General features: G+C 37.5%; 1 protein-coding gene across 2 annotated transcripts in view; it reads left to right on the forward strand.

Moving 5' to 3' along the window:
- Positions 1-23,491, forward strand: part of LOC117304071 (paladin-like) — a 47,187-nt gene that overhangs the window by 8,725 nt on the left and 14,971 nt on the right. Inside the window, exons 2-7 of one of the 2 annotated variants that reach the window (XM_033788565.1) lie at positions 5,171-5,532; positions 9,618-9,797; positions 10,302-10,469; positions 19,079-19,318; positions 19,760-19,905; positions 21,235-21,346. In XM_033788565.1, coding sequence (XP_033644456.1) covers positions 5,275-5,532; positions 9,618-9,797; positions 10,302-10,469; positions 19,079-19,318; positions 19,760-19,905; positions 21,235-21,346 — 1,104 coding nt within the window. In that variant the 5' untranslated portion in view covers positions 5,171-5,274. The remainder of the gene's footprint in view (positions 1-5,170; positions 5,533-9,617; positions 9,798-10,301; positions 10,470-19,078; positions 19,319-19,759; positions 19,906-21,234; positions 21,347-23,491) is intronic. The other variant, XM_033788566.1, reaches the window with a different exon arrangement.

Here is a 23,491-nt window from a genome sequence, read left to right on the forward strand (position 1 = left end):
TCGCGCTGTTTTGTACACGGCTAATGGCTGCGTGGCGCAAACGCGATTGCGCGTCTGCTTAGTGCACAACTCTATGGCGTTTGCCAACCAATAAGGTCTGTAAGCATGCGTGAATGTAATTAGCATAATGGGAAGAGTCAATTACTGATCCGGCAAAATATTTTGCCTGTAATAAACGTCAAGATGTTTGATTCCTGTTCCTGAGGAGCTACACTAATGCTTTAAAGTGCACTTGAAAGTAAATAATTTATTTCACAGGGAGATATGACCCTTGGTAAATGTACAAATGTACTCCAAATTTATTATTTAGAAGGATTTTTGTCCAAATAGAGAGATATGTGTGATGTCGTGAGGTGGTTTTGTAAGTTATTAATGTAAATTGTTAATTGCATTTTAAAAGCAGCCCCCTCCCTCCCATCCCCTTTTGAATAATTACAAGAGTGCGTTCCACCGTTGCTTAATGTAAATTTGTTTTACTGTACTAAGACGTTGTACCTTAAGGCTCGTCTTAATTTCATCGCATAAATCAGTGAATGTACGTACATCATTTTCCCTCCATTTAGGGGCCTTGTCGAAATTCCCCAGCCGTTCTTTCTGCAGTTAGTCTGCAGGATATTGCAGACTTTTTAATCCCCTTCTAACAAAAGAGCCCCCTAGTAACGTCCTGGAGTTTTGCTGGAGAGCTTCATTACCATATGAATCAACATGAGTCCTTTGTTATTCAACTGTGCCTCTGTAGCTGGCCGCACAGAGTCTGCGGTCGGAACGGTGTATTTAAATGAGGGGCCCTCTGACGTAAACAATGGTCTTGGTTGAACTTTCGTGTTGATAACAAACTTGCTATGCAGGCCTACCCTGCAACCATGTGGCCGACATGCAAAAGTGTCAGAACATTTTGTTGAGCCTTGTTAAAACCATGTGTTGATGCTGTTGTTGTTGTTGTTGTTTTTGTTGTTGTTTATGAACTGTCGTTGGGAACATGACTTTAGGCTACCTTACCTTTAAATTGGCTTACGGGATTAAAAAGCTGTCGACCCGAAACATTTTTGTTTCGCTTCTTTATAAGTTAAACAATGTTGCAGTTTAGATTCTGCCTTCTGATCTTGAAACAGCAAGCTTTATTAATTTATTATTTTTAGTTGCTCCCATCCGCCAAAAATACTATATTTTGGGGGTTTGTTTAATTTGTTCGTTCAGTGTCTTTTTATTTTACTAATGATATTAGTCTGCTGAGCTTGCACATTTAACAAAGTCACTATGGAAAAGGGTAAATTTCGGTTATTCGTTTCCGCATTTACGTGAATAAGTGTACCGACGTTGCATACAAGTAATATTATTAATATTATTTTTTGGAGGGGCAGATGTTTTTTCCTGTCGTTTTTTTTTATGACACTCAGGATAGTATGGTTATTTCAATAGTGAATTTTGTTAATTTTACAGTTAAGTTGTTAAAACAAGAATTAAATAACAACATGATAATAAGGAGTCTCAGTCAATGATTCTGGTCAATAATGTGGCAGAGCGGCGTACAAAGCAAAAATGTTGAAACGTTGTTATACTTTGTATCAAGTTACAACAAAGTGTAACAATTTTGTATGATAAGAACCCAAGTATTTACAATTGCGGCACATCTAAGGGAATTGTGGCGCCGCCGACTTTGGACATGGAGTGGCTGGCTTGTGGTTGAATTCTGGGTTTACTTTTAGATGGTCTTGATAGATCATTTTGGGGGACCGAACCCAAAACAGGCTAAACCCCGGTAAAACTTAACCCTGCCCAAGAAAATCTTGGTGTTAAAAAAACGAATCACCAAATTCCCCGGACTTAATTCCTAATAAAATTGTGAACGCTCGCCTGGTTTGTGAGTTTTTATGACAGTGGCTGGCTAGACTTTCATAACAAAAACATTAATGTCTTCATAATAGTATTTTGACTATTTATAGGTGGCGCAAAACTCCCCACAAAAGTACTCAAAAAACATCAAAACTAAATCACAGTAACATAATTATCCTTAACTTGCTGTTCATCCAAGCCAGGGTTTACTTAATTCTGTCATTTAAAAAAGACAGAAAATGTCAAGTTGCGCCGTCGTTGACGGCATCGTTGCCGCTTCCCGCTTGCCATTATTACCCATGAGAATGCGACTGGGCTGCCCTCCCCGCCCGTTGGATAACTCGACCGTTCGGACAACTCGACGGACGGTTTTTAAACCGTCAGCAACAATCTTTTGGGCAGAATTAATAAATGTGTATTCAGTTATATAAATATCAGTAAATCGTCTAATAGGGATATCCACAGGTCAAGCCATAATTTATTAGTTTTTTTACCGAAACGGAGGTCGACCGTTCAACCGTCGACTTATCTCTGGCCATCCATCGCGTTGTCTAAAAGTTGAGTTGTCTGAACCGTCGCGTTGTCTGTACGTTCGAGCTGTCTAAACCGACGAGTTATCTCAAAGTCGAGTTGTCTGAACCGTCGCGTTGCCTGTATGGTCGAGCTGTCTAAACTGACGAGTTGTCCGAATTGTCGAGTTGTCTTACTTCCGACAACACGTGCGTTATCCTGTATGATTAACTCACGTGGTCGACTGTTGTGGCGTTTTGATTATGTCCAAAAATGGGAACTAGAAGTAGCCGATCCTTTCTTCGTTATTCTCTTTCTGTGTTATGAGAGTAGATTTAGCTGTCATAAGGAATATAGATGATGTCAACTTCATCGTAAAACTTAAAGAATTTCGGCGGCGACTGCAAATGAGGAGATCAATCTGTATACGTGCAACTCCATCATCAAAGTCAACATAAACGGCCCCGCTCCCGCTGCTCTCTCGCTCGGCACTTACGATTTTTCGATGATCTATTTTTCATCACGATGTCTGAAAAAACATCTCCGAGTTATAAAAATGTGTAGTGTGAACACATCTTGCGCTGCTCCGTGTTAGTGTGGAACTGGATTAAATTTTTAGTCTCTGGGTTTAAACAATTTTTTTTAGTGTGAAAGGAATCTCCAGGTCAGTTTTAATCCGTGTAGTTGGTGAACAGGACTGCCTGGTGTCTGAAGTTGATATTTTCTATGTTTGTATTTTTTTTAAACACATTAATTAATTAATTTAAAATCACAATTCATACTGTGTGCAACCGATCAAAATATCAAGGGTTATTTACCCAAATATTTTTTTTTTACTTAATTTAAACTGACTAGTCATGGTAATTTACCTGCTTCTTAGTAATTGTATTGTATGTTTGCATAACGCTGTTACCATTTGTGTTTTTATGTTTGTAAATATGGCTGAATTAATAACAATAACATTACAACTTATAAATTAGGACACATGTCAAAGGCAAGTTGTAAATGATATTTGAAGAGAAAAAAAACTAAACAAAATATATATATATATATAAACGAAAGACAGTGCCATTAACTATTTCCACTGGGCAAAACGTGTGTATGAAAAAATAAATTCTGGTGGTTTTAATAAAGGAGAGAACAACATTTTTTTAAAACCGACTTGATATTTAAAAAGAAACAACATGAACCATTTGTTGGACCTAGATGAACGACGTTGATATTTGCTTAGCTAGCTACATGTATGCTATTTTACAGATGAGACTATTCTCCAACTTTCGAGAAAAACGCATCATTTTATAAACTGCAGTTTATTAAAATACAAAAGAGATGCAAACACTGATTTCCGGGGTGAAAAAGTAGCACATCATCAGTAAATGTTTGCCGCTGCATGCCCCCACAAACGTGAAAGTCATGAAGCCTTATAAAATCTGCGGGAAAGCACCTGTATTAATGCATGCGGTAAGGTTGCCTACACTGACGTCATTATAGGCAAATCTTGAGTGCGACGGTTTATGTGATAGAAGAGATGAGATTGGTACCTAAATAATATGAACGAAAACACGTGTGAATTCGCCGCTATCATACCACGCGTGCGTGAAGTTCATGCTGCCTGCTGATGATGATGATAACGGTCCCGTTATTTCTTGAATGCTTTTTCGACGCTGCATGTTATGAGAGCGAGATGGTAAGCTAGTGCGTCACGACAATGTTTTGGATTGAAAAAAAATAAAAAAAATAGATTACAGAAAAACACAACAGAAGTTTTTTGTTTAAGTTTTTAAAAGCAAAGAAAAAACATGCATGATCAAAAGAGTGTCGGAATTTGGTTATAACTTGTCGACCCGACACGCTATTTAATGCCTGGCTAGAACCCTAGGTGGAAGGGGAAACTTAATCATTGGCCTAGTAGGAGTAGTAGTACATCCATCTCTGTGTATTTGCCGGCATTTCTGAAAAGTTGATTGACATCCCTTGATCCTTTACCGTGTTCTAAAAGGAAATGTATCAACTGCACCATTGCACAAAAGTTCTAAAGGAAAGATCAACAGATTCAGAACAACTGAAGATTACTTTTTGTTGAATAGTTATCCCTCTGTCCTTACTCTATGGTTATCCGGACGGTCTGCAGACTGGTCACAGATATTCAGTGCCTCATGTTTATTCATTAGCCTATTGACACTCCAACAATAGTGCCAACCCAGTGCACCTTATTAACTGTGCTGCGCTTGGCCGCACATGACCGTTCTGTCTGCACACTGTCTGCACTCCTTGGCAACACAGACTTGCCGGAATGGCTGCATACTTTCTGCAGAGGAACGGCTGGGGAATTTCGACAAGGCCCCTTATGGATTCATGTCTTTTAAATGACAGTTTGCAAGATACACATGTTGGTGACTTGGCCATTAGTTTGAAGTGACACTTCAAGCCAGTGAGCAGGCAAATATTTGATGCATATGAGCTGATCGGCCTACAACTCTTCAAGACTTATTTCTAAACCATCATCTGAACAACTTTGCCTCACTCAGGCCTGATACTTTACGTAGGCAACAAAGGCGATTGCCTACATGCCCCCTTGTCACTGCCTCGGTGCCCTTGAAGATCTCCAGTAGAAACTTGCAAATTTCTCGTAGGGTGCCCTTTACTAAGGGAAAAGTGCATTGGTGCTCATTTGCTTTCAAGACCGATACATGCCTGCTCACTCACGTGTCCGCCAATATTGAGCAAGATGTGTGCGTAAAAGTTTGCCTGAGGTATGTATTTAATCAAGACGAATTGTGTTAATTTATCTAAATATTTTTTTTTGTATGACTATTATATTTATCAGGTTGGTTTGAGCTGGACTTGTTTCGGCTTTTGGTTATTTTTTGACTCGCAAAGTGAAACCGGCCATTTTTCACTATAGGTCAGTGCGTGGTACAAACACCTAGAATGGGGACCGGTGCGAGCAGCGCGTCCTCCCGTTCGCCCTCTCCGGAGCTGCTTGGCAACAACCACCGCAAGAACTCCTTCGGGATGGAAGGCAACAAGGACAAGTGGAAAGGGCACAATGTCATCTGTAACGACATCGCCCCTATCATCATCACGAAGGATTGCTTTGAGGAGTTTCAGTGCACGTTACTCGCCGAGAAACAGAAAGTGGTCTTGGGTTGCATAAAGGACGGCTTCCCTGAACACATGCTTGTACAGGTCAGTTCATTTTGCAACACAACCTTTTAATTTATATTTTTTTCCTTATCGATGTGCATCGATAATAATAATAATAATCACAATAATAATAACATGCACTTACAGAGCGCTTAATAAAGGGTTTCTAAGCGCTGAAACAAAAAACAATTCAATCTTCCACCATCTTTTCAAACTGCCGATAAATGGAAAATGCAATTTTCCATCTCCACTAGTTTGATTTGAAGCGAGTAATTGCCTTTTAGAAACTGCCTTTTGTGCAGAGTCCCATACTTGAACTGAAAGAAAAATTACCTGTCAGAGACCTTTCCTGTTAAAGTTACTCGCCGAGAAACAGAAAGTGATCTTGGGTTGCATAAAGGGAGGCTTTCCTGAAGACATGATTGTACAGGTCAGTTCATTCTGCAACACACCTTCACATAATACTACTTAAATGAACAACTATTCCTATATTGCCTGTGATCTTTTTTCACAGAATTTAAAAAAAGTACTGAATATACGTGCTATTACAAATCGATGTATTTATATGGGTTAAACCAAAATGAATATAAACTTTATCCTGGATGCAAATTTAACATTAATTCTTATAATACATATTATGAACTCCTTTTGGTTGGATGTAGTTTGCAACAGCTAATTCCATTTTCTCAATCCAACTGGTTAGGTTTGTCACATATTTGTGTCTTCCTATTTTGGGCCCACGTATAACCTTGGTACGCATCAGACTAACTGTATTACAACACCCATCAAGTATACGCAAAGCTAGTATACGCAAAGCTACTGTACGGTCGTGACACATGATTCTGCAGTTGACACATTTGAATGTAACTCAATTTAAAATTGATTGCTCAAGATGGTCCGCCTGGTCATGTGTTCCAAATTAATTAAATCAGCCCTTAAAGCGTAAGGGTCAGAAATTAGAGAAATTTCTGTTCAACTGCATATAATTTATTTACTACAGAAATACGTGTAACTGTACGCAATTTTGTTTTAAATTTATGTATTGTACAGGAAAAATACCACATGGAAAAATAGAAAGAAGAAAAAGATGAACCTCAAATGCTTTACATAATACTTGTACAAGATTGTGTTGAATTTCACCACAAAGCTAATAGACCCTTCCCATGAAATATGTAAATTGCACAAAGCGCGTGCGCACTAACGTTTTGGTTGGCAAAATGAGGGAACATCGCGCTGTTTTGTACACGACTAATGGCTGCGTGACGCAGACGCGATTGCGCGTCTGCTAAGTGCACAACTCTATGGCGTTTGCCGACCAACAGGGTCTGTACGCATGCGTGAATGTGATTAGCATATTTCATGGGAAGGGTCCATTACAAAGAACTGTCAGTAATATTACTTAGTGGGGAAGTTCACAAAGTTTACATTGAATATGTACGTGTACCCGAAAGTATACATTGAAATTTCACCACAAGACATCTATTATTATGCGATATATCTTTACTGTGTGGTGAAATAGAACCTGAAATACAATGTACATGCCCTCAGTTGTAAGGTACAATGTATGGCGTGCATTACACTATGTAGCTTGTAAAATGTGATTTTCATTCATTCATCCATTCATTAATTTTTTTTTTTTTTTAATCAACCCGTAGTACAACAAAAGCTAAATTGTGTGGTAAATTACAGTAGGCCTACAGGATGTAATTAGATAGATGAATTAAAAATTGCATCAAAAAATAAATAATTAAATAAATAAATTACCAACACTGAAATTAAGTCTGTGTTTTCACCTGATGTCGCACATAGATGTATGCCAATCAATAAGCAGGTATTGAGTAAACAAGACTTGAAGGTTTGCATTGTGGTAAGACAAAAACATAAGAAATTTGCGGCGACATATGTTCTGTCTTGTATAGGGTTACAATGTACATAGATCTCTTCAGATTGATCATTGGTTCTGAGAGGAACTAGTAGACTCAACATTTGGGCAGTACCATAGAGTATTATATAAGAACTAGAGGGCACACTGGCCTATAAACGCGACCCGGCATGCGCGCAGGCGGCCATTTTCTAAGTTGCCAAGACAGGCATTGCACAGCGTGTGTTTATGCGGCCATTTTGTAAGTTGACAAAACAGCATCGCGTAGCGTTCAATAAACACAAATTCAAACGTGTAACTTCATGATCAATGCGCGTACAGAATGGTTCGCGCGTGTCTCCTTGCGGTCCTGTCGCGTTTGTGCAAGAAGCATCACCCGTGCGCCCTCTAGTTCTTAAAACTCTATGGACAGTACAAATTTTTACACTAGAGCCCATTTTTATCAAATTTTTACACTAGAGCCGCCCAATTTCTTGGCTCTGCTTAACCCCGAAAGACTGCTGCTTACGATAACCCTTCTCCGCTTACGGTGCCAGCGCCAAATTTCTGCAGTAGTTAGTAAACGAAGAATGCTTAGTAAGGTGGAGTTCGCACCCTCACAAACCAAAATTCCCTGCCTTCTTGTAAAATACGCTTGACGTAAGTGGGGAATTACCTGATTCTGGTCCAGTTAATATTTTGAGCAATAAGCCCAGTGGTCTATCTAGTCTTGTGGATTTCCACCAAAATTCATGCCCCGAGTGGTCATAAATGTGAGGGAGGGAAACTTGCTGTACAAGTACATGTGGGTTGCACCGTTTTTAGTAACCCGCAGGGCAAGTCAAGAAGTCGTGTTTACTAGCCCACAGCAGTCTTTTACTAGACATTGTATGCCGGGCTAGTGTGAGCCCTAATCTAAATGGTCGTTTCTCGGAGCTGCAGGCCCTTTTTGAAACTTGGCCTTCACTGGAAAAAAACAACAAAGTCAACCAACATAAAGTTGTTTACATTTGAATAAGTTTATTGTGAACAATCTGCATTAATTTTCACAAAATCCTCCCAGGAAGTTGGCTGAGGATGCTGTGTTTAGCTGTCGTCTTAGAGATAAAGAGAGCCAAGATTAATGGCATGCTCTAAAACGGTTTCAAAAAAAGAAAAGAAACGCCTGGCGAACAAAGCACAGCAATTTAAAATTAAAATTAACATCCTGGCAGCAACACAAATCCCTGTCCCTTAATTGAATCTAGCACGGCTTGCCCTTGATGCTAACAATCGCCGGGAGACGGACAACAAATAGCGTTATTGAGCTGAAACGTGCATACAGCGATGAATGCAGGCTCTATTCCATTGCAATTGTGAAATCATTTGTTTCTGATAGTAGCAGTATCTGATGTACAACACGTAACTCATTTATTCATATTGTACAGTTAGCTCTTGCTTATTTTTCATCAAGTTAATGGAGGCTGTGTACAACGTTTTATTGAGACATGAGAAACATTTTCATCTGATTGTTTTTTTTCCCTTCTGAATTTTGTTCTGAAATGGGCATACTTGCAGTGGGTTTCTATAAATGCTTTTTTACATAGGCCTATATGTTTGTTATTTCTTTTTTTCTCTTTTCTTTTTGTATTACTATAGGGGCCTATAAGTTATAACTATCATTATTATTTTTCGTTTATTTTTTTACTTTCTTTTTTTATTAACTATATCGGTTAATTTTTTTATTTTTATTTATTTATTTGTTTAAATATATTTGTTTTCCAAGAGGAAATAGGAGATTTTGCAGTGCAACTCGCTCCCGCGAAAAGAAAAAAATAATAATGAAAATAAAAAAAATAAAAATTAAATAAAGCAAATAAATAATTAAATAAATGAAACAAATACGAAAATTTGTAACGGATGTATGTATCACTTTAAATGTTACTAACCTGTAAAAATCATGAAGGAATAATTTGAAAATTCCCCCTCCCCCATACAGCTCTGTGTAACATACATGTACACTAATTGGACATTCCTTACGCTTTTTTGTGCTTTTAAGAAAATTACTATTCTTCAACACTGGTGAAAACCTTTTGTGGAGGTGTGTGAAGTCCACAAAGTGTTTCAAAATTGTTCCTTATGTGGACCTCTTTTGTTCTCATGTCCACACTTTGTATCTACATGGAATTCTTATGCCCCCCCCCCCCTAACCAACACCAACAAAAACACAATAACAACTTAAAAACTGCAAAATTTACCAAAACTTTCTACATTCCATTATATTTAGGAGAAGTATTTCATGGTGGCCGATCAGTTTGAGGGCATCGACAAGCTTCAGACATCAGAAAAATATGGCGCCCCCAACTTTCGGAAAGCCGGCGGCGGATTTGCGGTGTATGGCATGGGGCAACCGACAGGTGTTGGACTTGAGAGAACTATGGACATCATTGCTCGGGAAGGTTGCTCGGTATGTCATTCATATCACGTTTTTTTTGTTCTTCTTTTTTTTCTCTCTCGGTAGACTGGTCCCCTGTTTTTTTCTGCAAGGATCAAGACAGGCACTGGGCCCAATTTCATGGCTCTGCTTACCGCCGAATTCTGCGCTTACGGACACGATTTCCCGCTTACGTGCAAGCGCTGAATTTCTGCGCTAGCCTTGTAAGCGTAGAATACCTAATAAAGTGGAGTACGCACGCGCAGAAGCCCAAATTCGCCGCTAACCCGTGGAATACGCTTGCCGTAAGCACAGAATTCCCTGCTTCCGTAAGTGCCGAATCTGTGCTTACGGTAAGTAGAGCCATGATATTAGGCCCAGGTCTTTACAGGCCCAGTGATTTCATTGAATAAAACTCAAAAACTCAATATTATTAACTACTACGTGTATTATAGCAATGGAGGCCCTTATTTATGTTAAAAGCAGCAGACAGCAATTTTATTTCTTAATTGCATTATTTGTGTTTGCACCCATCAGGAACTGATTGTAATTTGCATCAGGGAAGAGCCTGTGGTATTCCTAAGGAAGAATGATGACTTTGTGTCTTACACGCCGAGATTGAAGGAGTCGCTGTGTGAGAACATTAATACTAGTATGATGACGACGGAAGACATTACAAATGTGGAGGTCTCGTTACGGAAAGAGGTAAGATTATAGCTTAAAGCCATTGGACCCTTTCGGTACAGAAAAAAAAAAAAAATTCACAGATTTACAAATAATTTACAGGGTTTACAGAAGGTAATGGTGAAAGACTTCTCTTGAAATATTAGTCCATGAAATGCTTTACTTTTTGAGAAAACGGTATTAACAATATAAATTCTCGTTAGCGAGAATTACGGATTTGTTGTAAACACATGTCATGACACGGCGAAACGCGCGAAAACAGGAGTGGGTTTTCCTGTTATTTTCTCCCGACTCCGATGTCCGATTGAGGCTTAAGTTCTACAGGATTGTTATTTTATATATAAGTTGTGATACACGAAGTGTGGGACTTGGACAATACTGTTTACCGAAAGTGTATAATGGCTTTAAAAAAAGTCCCACTGACCAACATAAAGTTTGAAGAAAAATCTTTCAAATGTTCTCGATCACATTAAAACACACCAAAGAAAAAACAATTTAATGACTTGATTTTGTGTAGCCTTAGTCCCACAAGCATCTCAAAGCCCTTGTCTTTATTTATTCCCAAAGAGGTTTTGACACATTTCTGTATTATGAGATTTTGAACTGTGAGACAAATTTTTTAACACCTTGTTAGTGTTTTAAACAAGGTTCTATTTACACGCATAACGTATGTAAGCATTTCAAATTATAATGAATAGGGTAGATGGCCTTAGCTTTCGATCCAAACCGGACCTTCTTCAGAGGCATAAAACCATTAAAAGCATTTCAAACTATAAACATAGGGCTGGCTAGCTCAGTTGGTACAGCACTGGGACGTTAATCCGGAGGTCATTGATTCAAGTCTCAGTCAGTTTTTCTTTGTTCAAACACGAATTCTTTCAAATCTGCCGAGTCAGCTTCCCCTTGTGTTTTTTATTACTTGATATTTTCTTTATTTTACCCTGTATTTTGCACTGGCAGAGCTTCCCTTGCTAACAACAGCTCCTTCTTAAATTAATACAAGTAATCTTCAAGATGTTCTCGTAGGAAATGATTTATTTATAGTCTAAACAACCTTAATTCTAATCAAAATAATGGAGATTAAGAGATCTCAGAACCATTAAGCAGAGGCACTCAGTGCACATTACCGGCATTACAAAGGGGAAAAGAAATTCAGCATTAATTGAACAGCAGTCATAATTTAGTACTACATCTAGAAGGAACAAAATGATATGTAAAACAGAATATGTGGTATTAGAGATAAAATGAAATTCTTGATTAGTTCCTCCCCCACGCACTGCCACAGACTATGAGTGTCTTTTTTCTGATATATAATTAAACAGGATCTTTTTCAGGGTTATACCTACATGTATGCAAGCACAAGCTTAAACTCCTTAAAACATTGACCGTTTCGTTTTCAGCTCGTACTATTTATGAATGAACTTAAAATGAAAATGTTCCTGCACATATTTGGCACTATTGAGTCCCTTATTGGGGCCCTTATTGGCACATATTCAATATGTGTACTGTAGGTCAACAAGGCAAATCAAGCTTGACATGACAAAATACATAGTAAACTGTATCGATTTTGTTGGGCTCGAATGGTCAATTTTTGCGTTGAGGCTGTTATAATAAAAGCTAGACAGGCTGCCTGATGTTGACTTGGCAAGGGAAATAGACCATTATCATGCTGTCTCCATCTTGGTCATGTTCCTCGTATTGAATAACAACAACAAATTCTAATAATCATTTTGCAAAAAGGAACCAGACTATTTTGTTTTTTCCAGCCTCGGTTTGGTTACATTGACATCAATGGGAAAAATTCAAGATGGCTGCACCATGATAAAGGTCTTCCTGATTGTTTAGTCCAGCACCAAATTCAGTGGTGTGATTTATCAGGGTTTTTTTCATCTGATTTTAAGATCTCCTTTGTGCATTAATACTTTCTAGGGGGGGGGGGGTATTATTCTTATTCTTATTATTATTATTATTGTTATTATTATTATTATTTTTAAAATAATTGCTTAATAGGACACCTATGCCCGCAGTCGTAGTGTATGCATCGTTTATAAATGTGCATCATTCAGAGTCTAATAGACATTACTACCAGTGAAAAGAATTCAATCTTCCACCGTCTTTTCAAACTGCCGATAAATGGAAAATGCAATTTTCCATCTCCACTAGTTTTATTTGAAGATATCAATTGCCTTTTAGAAACTGCCTTTTGTGCAGAGTCCCGTACTTAGAACTGCAAAGAAAAATGACCTGCCAAAGACCTTTCCGGTTCGCATCTTGAACAGCAACCCCCGAGAAATCCCTCTTTAAAAAGGAGAGTCTCAAATATCGGAACAGTAGGGGCTTTCTAATTGGAATGGGATAAACATTCTAGTGCGTGCTCTTACCCGTTCTGCTGGATCGACGGAATGTTCCAAAGGAGCTTTCAAACTACTACTTTGCACGTAATCACTCTCGTGTAGGGATAATCCCGTACTTCAGCGCGTGGTACGGTCATCTGGAACGTTCTGATGTTTTTTACGCCAAGAATGTGACCGACTTTTGAGAAGCTCCCATAATAATAATAATAATAGTGGTTGTTTTTACATAAATAGCACTCAAGTCCATCACTCAATGATGGTTCTCCAACATTATTACCCCTGGTCACTGCCCCGTTTATTTAATTCCTTAAACCATCTCAGCTCCCCTGGGAATATACAGCCTGCGCTGCCAAGTATGTAACACACTAAGCTAAACCAATCACAAGAACCACCTCTGCCCTCACAAGTACCCTTTACCCCTGGGTGGAGAGAAGCAATTATAGTTAAGTGTCTTGCTCAAGGAGACAGGTGTCTCGACCGGGATTCGAACCAGCACACCCTGATGACTCGGTCACCTAATTATTCAACTTGAGTGTGATGCTCTAAGCCCCTCCGCAGGGACAGGCCATCACCATCATTGTAGCCACGGTGGGCGGTGCTGTGCTGGGCGGTGCTGGGTGGGCCTGCCCAGAACTAAATAACTTTGCCCAGCATTCTGAGCAAAATATAATGTGCCGCCCAGCAAAGGTTTCCCCAAGATTGCAATTCAGCAATGATGATCCCCAAATCTAAATGTGAATAGTTTTTTGATGTGCTCATCCTTGGGTGGATTATGACAAATTTTGCTCATTTTTAACGTCGTTTATATTCGTTTTCATAAAGCGTTTTTTTCCCTTCTTTTTTTTACACATTTTTTTTTAAATACAAAATTTAAGATCAAGTACAATGTATGTTTAGTAGAGACAGTCATGTAGCTTTTAGACATTGCATGTATTTGCAGGGGATTATCAATTTTTATTTGGGTCACAGTTTACCACTACACTCGTAAACTGTTATCATTAAATACTGTAATGCAATGTGCATATACTTACCTGCGTGTGCAACCAGTCAATTTATGCGCGCAATTATGCAAAACATCCCCACAGCAAAGCAAAAAGGCAGTTGCGTCAATTTGCATCAAATTGTACCGAATTCCGAGTGTGTGGTTTAAAACGCCTGATGTCATGGTAACCAACCAAGCTGTCTCCGTTATAAATCAATTTTGTAAAATTCTGCAGTGGTGTGAAAAATACAAAATTGGCCAGCATGCCTGGAAGCGTAAATAGACTGCTGATGTATGGGGGCTGGTCGCAGTGTGTATGCATGAGCAAGCAATTTTCTTCATGGCTTGTTTTGAGGTTTTTCGCGGCCGACATGATGGACAGCGAAATGTGTCGGGGAAAAAAAATGACTTATTTATTGCAGCTTAGTGTTTTAGTTTTCATTAAAGTTGTTTCACCCTGAAATTTTTCTTCATCCTTGCAGTGAAATATGGTTGACTACAAATAGTTACTCTTTCAAACTCATTTTCAAATTATCTTTTAAGGTTTAAACCCTTCAGAGACCATTCATTTGTGTACAACCATAGCCATTTTATGACCAGACATTGTTAACCTAATGTACTTTTTGATTTGGTTATTTTCAGCAAAAATGTTGTGAAAATTATTCAGAAACAGAATTGTATTGTTCTATTGCTATTTTTTTTGACCTCTTGCTGTTGCATAAGTAGGTCAATTAAGTAGGTCAAATCTGGTAGGTTAATTTTTAATTTGATAAATGGGTCAAACCTTGCCGAAACGGCCGTAGCATTTCGGTGTAAGCCGCTTGCAGCCGCTATGATCGTTACAGGGTTAAGGGTAGGGTAATAAATTGGTTTTGTCAGCGTAGGCCTAAAGCCTGGTTCATACTTCCTACGAATTTTGATGCTCACAGGGCTGTTTTCTCACAAGTCAACTGACACGAATTATTCGTTGCAAATTTGTGACGTCAAAATTGTTATCGCATTCACATTAGCAGGAAGTATGGACCAAGCTTATTGCTGAGCTGATTCAAATGTAACAAAGTAAAGAAAGATACAATGAAGGTCACATGCGAAAGTTATCGCTAAATACAGGGTCTATTTGCCGAGGGAAAAAAAAACAAAAACAAAAACTGTCAAGTAATTTTTACATGACTGTTGAATCCATACACATCCTGAAGAACAGGCATTGATATATTTTAAAGAAGTCATTATAACAACTGGATGAAATATCACAAGCAGGGAATTTTAAATTCGATATTTCATTTATTTTGTTGCTGTTCTTGTTCCATGAAGTAAAAAAAAAAAAAAAAAAAAAAAAAAGGCTGACAATACACCATTCCAATTTAAAATAAACGGGAAAACAGAAATTAACAATGAACGGGTTAAAGCATGCATCAATACACACACACACACAAAAGCATAGTTGAAAGCAAACAGAAATTAACAATAAACAGGCAAAAGCATACATCTACACTTTGCCAACTCGCATGTAAAACAAGTTTTAAAACATTCTTTAGCTCAATGCTGCAGGCTTTGCTTGGTCGTGGTTTTCCTCTTGGTTTTTGATTTCATTCCCATCGTTGTATTTGTTCTTCTTGTCATAACTACGACAGTACCTGACATGCGCCACAAAACTCGGCCACAATACTCTCAAAAGAAAGAGAAACCAGAAACTAATTTGAAATTATAATTATAGTACATTAATTTACTACATGTATATCAGTCAGGCGTGTCAATGCGCAAATTCATTTATAGCGACAGCTACATGTTTGAATGATGAAACTCATTAATCAAATAATAAACCACAAGGGAAACTGACTGGGTACATTTTAAATGATTTTGGATTGAACAAAGAAAAATTGACTAGAGCGGGATTTGAACCAACGACCTCCGGTTTAACGTGCCGGCGCTCTACCAACTGAGTTATCTTATCTAGCCCTATGTTGGTGGTCTCCCAATTTTGTCAATATCTTTGTTCGGGGGTGCCTGTCAGAAGCCATTAAACTCATTAATATAACACCTTGTAAGGGTTGACAAGGTTATGCTGCGCAATCGGCTAGAAACAACGGGGCGAAAACCCCGTCTTTTGGCAATAAGTATACTGGGTAATTTTACGTTCATTACGCAACAAAATTGAACCTATGGTTTCACGTTCCATCCGGAGGATAATGCAATCAGATTGCTCGGCAGTAATTAACTATTTATGGGCAAAAGTATTCTCCAGCTGAGGAATACTTGCGTTTGATTTCAACAGTCGTAGTACAACACTACAAAGTTTTAATTGCATGCTGTATGTGTAACAACTTGCACATATAAGAATAAAACCGTTGATACATTGATCAAACAGTCCGGGGGGGGGGACACATCAATTTTATTTGTTTACTCTTATTTAAATAATGATAAACAATATAATTTAAACAAACTATATATAATATTTTTATTTTAATATTTTTGAATTTATTCATTTTCAATTTGTTTTATTTGTTTACTTAGATTTTTTTATTTTACGCATATGTTGGGATATTCCAAGTGAGAATGCTGGTCTTTGACAATACCAAATGTGACCCACTCTGTGAAAATGAGTCAGATGTCGCCCAATAAATTATTAAGTTATAGATAGTTTAATGTGTAAAAAAAAAAAAAAAAAATGAATACAACAATTTTGTGATCATACTTATGTCTAATTTGTATCCTTTTGCACGAAATGGTAGTTGAAAACATCACTTTACTTGTAATTCGTTTATCAGAAAAAAAATGATGTATTGGCTAATTTCAAATGGGAGTAACTCAGCAACGCGACACATTGTTCATAGATAGGAACAACCTCCAGGGAGGTTTGTGTACTATAGGCATAACAATTAGAAACAAAAAACAAAGGAACACTGGCTGGGAAAACCAATAGTGAGACAAAAACTCCCCTTCAGAGTGGAAACTCCCTTTTAAAGTGGCGGACCATAGAAGACCAAACAACCAATATAAATTGTGCGAGTATTCTCAGGAGGGGTTTCTGTACAGTATGATGAAGTTCCTTTTATCTTAAAGGCACTATTGGTAATTGTTCAAAATAATAATTAGCATAATACCTTACTTGGTAACGAGTAATGGGGAGAGGTTGATAGTATAAAACATTGTGAGAAACGACTCCCTCTGAAGTAACACAGTTTGAAGTGGTAGTCTTTTGAGGAAGAGGTAATGCCTCAAATCATTGATACATGTGGGTAAATCTCTCTCAAATAATTATAAAAGGCTTCGACTAAAGCCTTTTATTATGCATCTGAAAGCACACACATACATGTATTGTGCAACAAGGGTGTTTTTCGTTCATTATTCTCGTGCAACTTCAAAGACCTATTGAGTCCCTAATTTTTACAGGATTGTTATTTTATGCATATGGGATACACCAAGTGAGAATACTAGTCGTTGACAATTACCCAACGTGTCCAGTGCCTTTAAGTGTTCAGTCTGTCCTCATGAAGGACGCTGGCCACTTGGGTATAATCAACACTGAGAATGCAGAACACGCTATGAACACTGAGAATGCAGAACACGCTATGAACACTGAGAATGCAGAACACGCTATGAATTGTTAATGAGTAGCTCCACAGATCCATGAAAATTGCAGCTGGAGCAACTTCTGAAATGTTTTTTTTTTTTTTTACATTTTTAGTTTAGTCTGCTAAAATTTTGTTTTAAAATCTGTCTTAAAAAAAATTAAGACAGATTTTAAAACAAAATTTAAAAAAAGTACAAATATGTCAATTTTAACCTGTTTGTGGCCTTTGAAAACAAATCTTTGTGTCCATAAAAATTGGTGTGTATTATTGTATAATGCAGATTATTTTCATTTTATTAAACATTATTCAACATTTATACATAAAGATTAACAAATTGTAGGATTTTATACAGATACAAATCAAGCATCTAAAAGCACACAACTTTGTGTGCCAAGGTGGTTTTTTTCTTTCATTTTTATCTCGCAACTTCGACAACCGATTGAGCTCAAATTTTGAGGACAAAAAACACAATGTCCACAGATTTACCCTAAACTTACACTGTTTGAAGATAATGATAAGAAAGCTTCCCTGAAAATACTACGTGCTGAGGTGCTGTAGTTTTTGGGAAATGAGTAAAACAATGTCATGAAAATAATTTTTGTCTCATGAGACGAAAAGTATTTTAATCATTTACAAACGTATTTTCATGACATTGTTTTACTAATTTCTCAAAAACTACAGCACCTCAGTAAGTAATATTTGAAGGGAAGCTTTCCACTATCATTATCTTCAAACCCTGTAAGTTTAATGTAAATCTATGGACATTTTGAAAAACAGAAATTTTCACAGGTTAGTTACATTTGTTAACGAAAGCAATCAAACGTATCTAAAAAAACAAACCCATACTGTACGATCTGGAGCATTGTTCTCTTGATTTTTTTGTGAAATCATAGAAAAAAATACAAATTATCTTTGTTCAATGATAATGGAAACAACCTTGGCAGTGCAGGCCTGATACGTCACGGAGGCAACGAAGGCGCTTGCCTCCGTGTCCCCTGGTCATTGCCTTGGTGCCCTTGAAATGCTCCAGTACCAATTTCTACATAGGGTGCTTTTTACCAAGAAGAAAATGCCTTGGTGCCCTTGCCCTTTGAAAAACGAAGCAAACAGCCCTGCAGTGCATTTATATCTGGGGCTGGATGAAATGAAGTCTTAGTATAATACGCTCTTAAATTAATTATAATGAACAATTATTAATTAACATGCGTTCAGCCTTTTACACAATGCACACTGCTGCCATCATGCATCGAACATATAAAACATAAGGAGTTTTTTTCCCCCTTTAATTGAGAGTGTTTTTTAACGACAAACCAGTTTGTTTTTTTACAGCACTTGCTAATAAATTTGAATGGTCGTTGTATGAATCAGTCTTAAATTCATTAATTTGTACATCCCCTGTAACTATAAATCATAATTGGTATATTTCTTTGTAATTATTAATTAAATTAAGGTTCTGTTCTGCACTGGAGAATTTGTCTTTCTTAAAATAATTGAAAATATACCTTTCTATTGCAATATCACAGCTCGAGTTTTTGCCAACCGAGATTGGGAAAACTATGGAAAGCCATATTTGCACAACAAATTGTATGTAGTTGTTTTTCTAGGTCATTCACTGAGCGCTTTGCATCCTTTTGAAGAGACATTTTATAATGGTGTTATTTTCATTATTAATAATATAAAGACTTTTGTTTAATAACTGATGTGATCCTTTCACCGTTTTAGATTGTCAAATACGCTCTCCGTGACGAGAACAATGAGTTCTTCTTCTACGAAGACATAGAAGAGTTCACCAACGAGCCTCATAAATACCAGATAGTATACGAGGAGCACCTCCAGACCATTGGAGAGATGTACGCCGTCCACACAGTCTCACAGTCTAACGCCAGATACCTAAGGATGCCTATGAAGTCGGACGGGGCACCAGACGAACACATTATCGACACTTTCTTTGATGTCTTGAAGGTATCCAAAGTATTCTTTTGTTGTTCTTGTCAAAATTACTGCAATGGTTAAGTCCTGGAATTTCATCTTAAAGAGGGCAAGGCCATTTAAATTTTGAAAGGGGCACTTTCATTGGATTGTCTTCAAGTTTCTGTGATATTTTTGAAGAGGCACCAAGGCCAATACAAGGGTAATTCCAGGCCTGATGGTTGACAAATTTCTTTGCTAGGCAAATAATGAGTGGGGCCCCAGTCACGACAATGTAAACTTAAGGAACATTACAGAATTGGTTTTTACTAACAAAACAGTTGCTGGCAGTGTAAGCACTTTACGTAATCCACCATATACATAAATTGACAAACCTGTAGAAGTTTAAAGCGCATAAGGACCTTACAGTGATAGACACTATATAAGTTGTCTATTAGTATTGTTATTTATACCAATAAACTTTTCTTTCCTCAGGATGTTCCTTCTCTATTTGACCACCAAGACACATCAACGCCGGGGATCATGTTTATAGGTCACATGGGAGCCAGTCGTACAAGCTTTGCGATGGTACTCGGTATGCTGGTACTCGCACATAAGCAAGGCTTCCCAGAGGAAGCATAGTAAGTACATCAATAACAATAATATACGTTAATAATAATAATAATAATAATAATAATAATAAGACTTGTAATGCGCACATATCCACCCTGCTGGGTGTTCAAGGCGCAGTAAAACCAAAAACAAAACACAACACAAAGAAAAACAGACACAACAAAATTAGTCATTGAAAACCTGTGACATAAGATAAGTTTGAGAAGAGACTTGAATTTTGCGGTACAAACACAAGATCGAAGATTAAGTGGTAGAGAGTTCCAGATGCGTGGCGCGGCTGAAAAAAAAGACCTGTCACCCCATGAGTGTCGAGGCTTGGGTTCAATGTGAAGAAGCATGGAACTTGATCGAAGATTCCTTGATGGAGTGTAAACTTGAAGCAGTTCAGAAATATAGTGGGGAGCCTTGCCATTTAGAGCTTTGGGGACAATGAGCATCAGCTTGAAGATGTTTCGTTGAGAGATAGGGAGCCAGTGTAGTTGTTTCAGAATGGGGGTGATAGAACAGGATTTTCTAGACAGTGTCACAATGCGGGCAGCAGTATTATCACACAAGCGCGAGTGGAATACGGAAAAAATAAAGCGCTGGATATGGGACGCAGACGTGCGACCCTCTGATCCATTGTGCAATCAAATTATCAAAAAAGTTTCAAATCCTACTCAAATAAGCATGGGTTGGATTAATTTGCTGGGGGGGCTGTTTTGAAAGATTTGTTTATGTATCACTTAAACTAACTTCAAACTATTTTATAAGATTAAAATTAAAAATGGTTACTATAGATCAAACTTAAGTATTTGTCACCAGGGAAATTAGAAGTAGTTTAAAGTAAAGGGGACTACAAACAGTACAGCCAATAAATAACAGATAGACTACAAACTTTATTACTAGCAGTTCAACAAATTAAAAATCATGCTCAATATTATAACGTTTTTTTTATCCTATGTGTGATAAACATTAATGGATCATAGTTAAGTCATGTTCTGAATTGGTATTTTACAACATGTCCCATCTTGACATTTTTTTAAAAATAAAACCCCCCAAAAAGGTAATGGTCATAGAGCTGCTTAGCAGCCGATTTTGTGCTTACTGTGCAATTTCTATGACGTCGCAATGCAAATCCATGGTAAACACGCAATATGGCCGCCCAATTTTTTCCTGTGAAATATGCTAATGCTAAAGCAAATTTTTTTGCTACAGTAAGCACACAAATTTGCTTACCAATAAGCAACACTGTGAAATTTGGCCCAGATGTTTTCGACCCCAGCAGAGTCTTTCTCGAATGCTAAAATGAAACAAATCTTTCCGTTGTATTTTATTTGCCCTTGTTCTTCACACAGTGAACCAGCCACGCCCATAGACGAGGATCATCCTAACCTAGAGCAAGGGGAGTTTCCGATAGTGCAGAAGCTGTGTATTATACTGCCAGACGGAGTCCAGATCAAAAAAGAGGTATGTAACAATCACTCTGGTCTCAAAATTTATCTTTCATTTCATTTTATTTATTTAAAGGTAGGGTCATAAATTGGCAATAGACTCAAAAAATCTATGACTATAAAAATTTACCAACAGCTGTTGGTAGTATAAAGGATTTTATGAAATGATTCCCTTTGTATTAAAGACAGTGGACACTATTGGTAATTGTCAAAGACCAGTCTTCTCACTTGGTGTATCTCAACATATCATGCATAAAACAACAAACCTGTGAACATTTGAGCTCAATTGGTCGTCGGAGTTGCGAGATAACTATGAAAGACCAAAACACCCTTGTCACACGAAGTTGTGTGCTTTCAGATGCTTGATTTCGAGACCTCAAATTCTAATCTTGAGGTCTCGAAATCAAATTCGTGGAAAATTGCTTCTTTCTCGAAACCTACGTCACTTCAGAGGGAGCCGTTTCTCACATCGTTTTATACTAACAACCTCTCCCCATTACTCGTTACCAAGTAAGGTTTTATGCTGATAATTATTTTGAGTAATTGACCAATAGTGTCCGCCGCCTTTAATATGGTTTGGACAATTTGTCACAACCAAAAAATGTGGTTCTGAGAATCGATTCATCCAGGAGTGTTGGTGTCCAGTCGTGAATGCTACGGCTAGAGATGCGGTTGGTACTCGCTGTCATCTTGCTAAATAAGGATTGATTCAACGTACATGTACTTGTGAAAATATCGTCACAGGTTTTTTTTTCTTTCTTTTTTTCCTCCCACCAAGTAGACGCATGTAATCGGGTGAAACTTTTATGAGACTTTTTATTGTTCCTTGCTAGACAATTTCACCTATTAATCATCATTGCGTTGACAAAAAAACAATCTACATCCCCACCTTTTAATGCTGCATGATGTAACGATACAAGGTTTAATGCCACATTACGGTGACTGGCAATATCTCATGTCCATCCAAGGTGAAATTTTTTCCGCATCTTGCAAAAAAAAAAAAAAAGCTTTTAAAGACATTTTTGACTGATGGGAATGGGGAACTCCCAAGCGTGGAATTCAAGCAAATGGCGGTATTTTGACAGTGGATCTCCTAATGGTTCCTCATTATGCATTCAACGATATGAACGTGCAAATTTTTGTATATATTTTTTATTAGATATCTCCTTACATCACAAGGCCACAGACGGCCTATGTTTGTAATCAGTGTATATTAAGGTAGCCAGGCCGTTTCTATGGCGATGGAAACTGTTATTTCTAATTCCAACAGTGTTGTAAAATGTCTCCTTGGGAAATGTACAGTTGCTACAGTATGTAGTGTTTCCTTATGTCATTTGGTGTGCGTAGACATGAATATTGTTAATGTCTTACTATTTATCATAAAAAAAATGTTGTCATGTTCCACATCCCGACCTATTTCCTTTTTTGAGGTTGCTCCCTTTTTTAATTCCTTTTTTTTTTTTTTTTAATACTTTTTACAATTCTTTTAAATGTGAAAAAGGGGATATTTGTAAAACAATCCTAGGAAAATCCCAGCCATTTGTCTGAAAAATGTGTCGGCTGGCAATTTTGATAAAAACAAAAAAACCTCTACTTTTTTTCAAAAAGGGAAGATGCTAAAAAAAAATATAAAAAATAATTGTTTTGGCCTATCGTCTTGAGCCGACCAATTATCATCTCTTCATACATTAATTAAGCCTTTCATGAAAATCAAATTGAAGTTGATCAATCGAGCCAGCATCTAATCCTAATGTTACATATATCAAATCAACCAACAACAAGTACTCATTCATGGACCATAGGGAGGACAAAGGTTACATCATTTGCTATTTATAGTCATGCTGTTGCCATGGTGATGCCAGGCAATTACACTCAATTTCTCATATCGTTGCTAAGGATGAGTTTCGTTCCGCTTAAAGGGAAAGTAGAAAATTTGTAAAGTAATCGGAAATTTATGCAATTCCAATTTATGCTGTTTTCAAAAATATAAAAAATAATTAAAATTAAAGGAATGCGTTGCCTTGGATCGGACGAGTTGGTCGTTGAAAAGCGTTTTAAACCGTTTGTATTAAATGCAAATGGTTAGATAGATAATTTAAAAGTAGAATTTAATGATCCACACAAGTTTGCCTCGAAATTGCGTGGTTTTCATTTTACTTTG

The sequence above is a fragment of the Asterias rubens genome, chromosome 20 (assembly GCF_902459465.1).
Source record: "Asterias rubens chromosome 20, eAstRub1.3, whole genome shotgun sequence".
Classification (NCBI taxonomy): Eukaryota; Metazoa; Echinodermata; class Asteroidea; order Forcipulatida; family Asteriidae; genus Asterias; species Asterias rubens.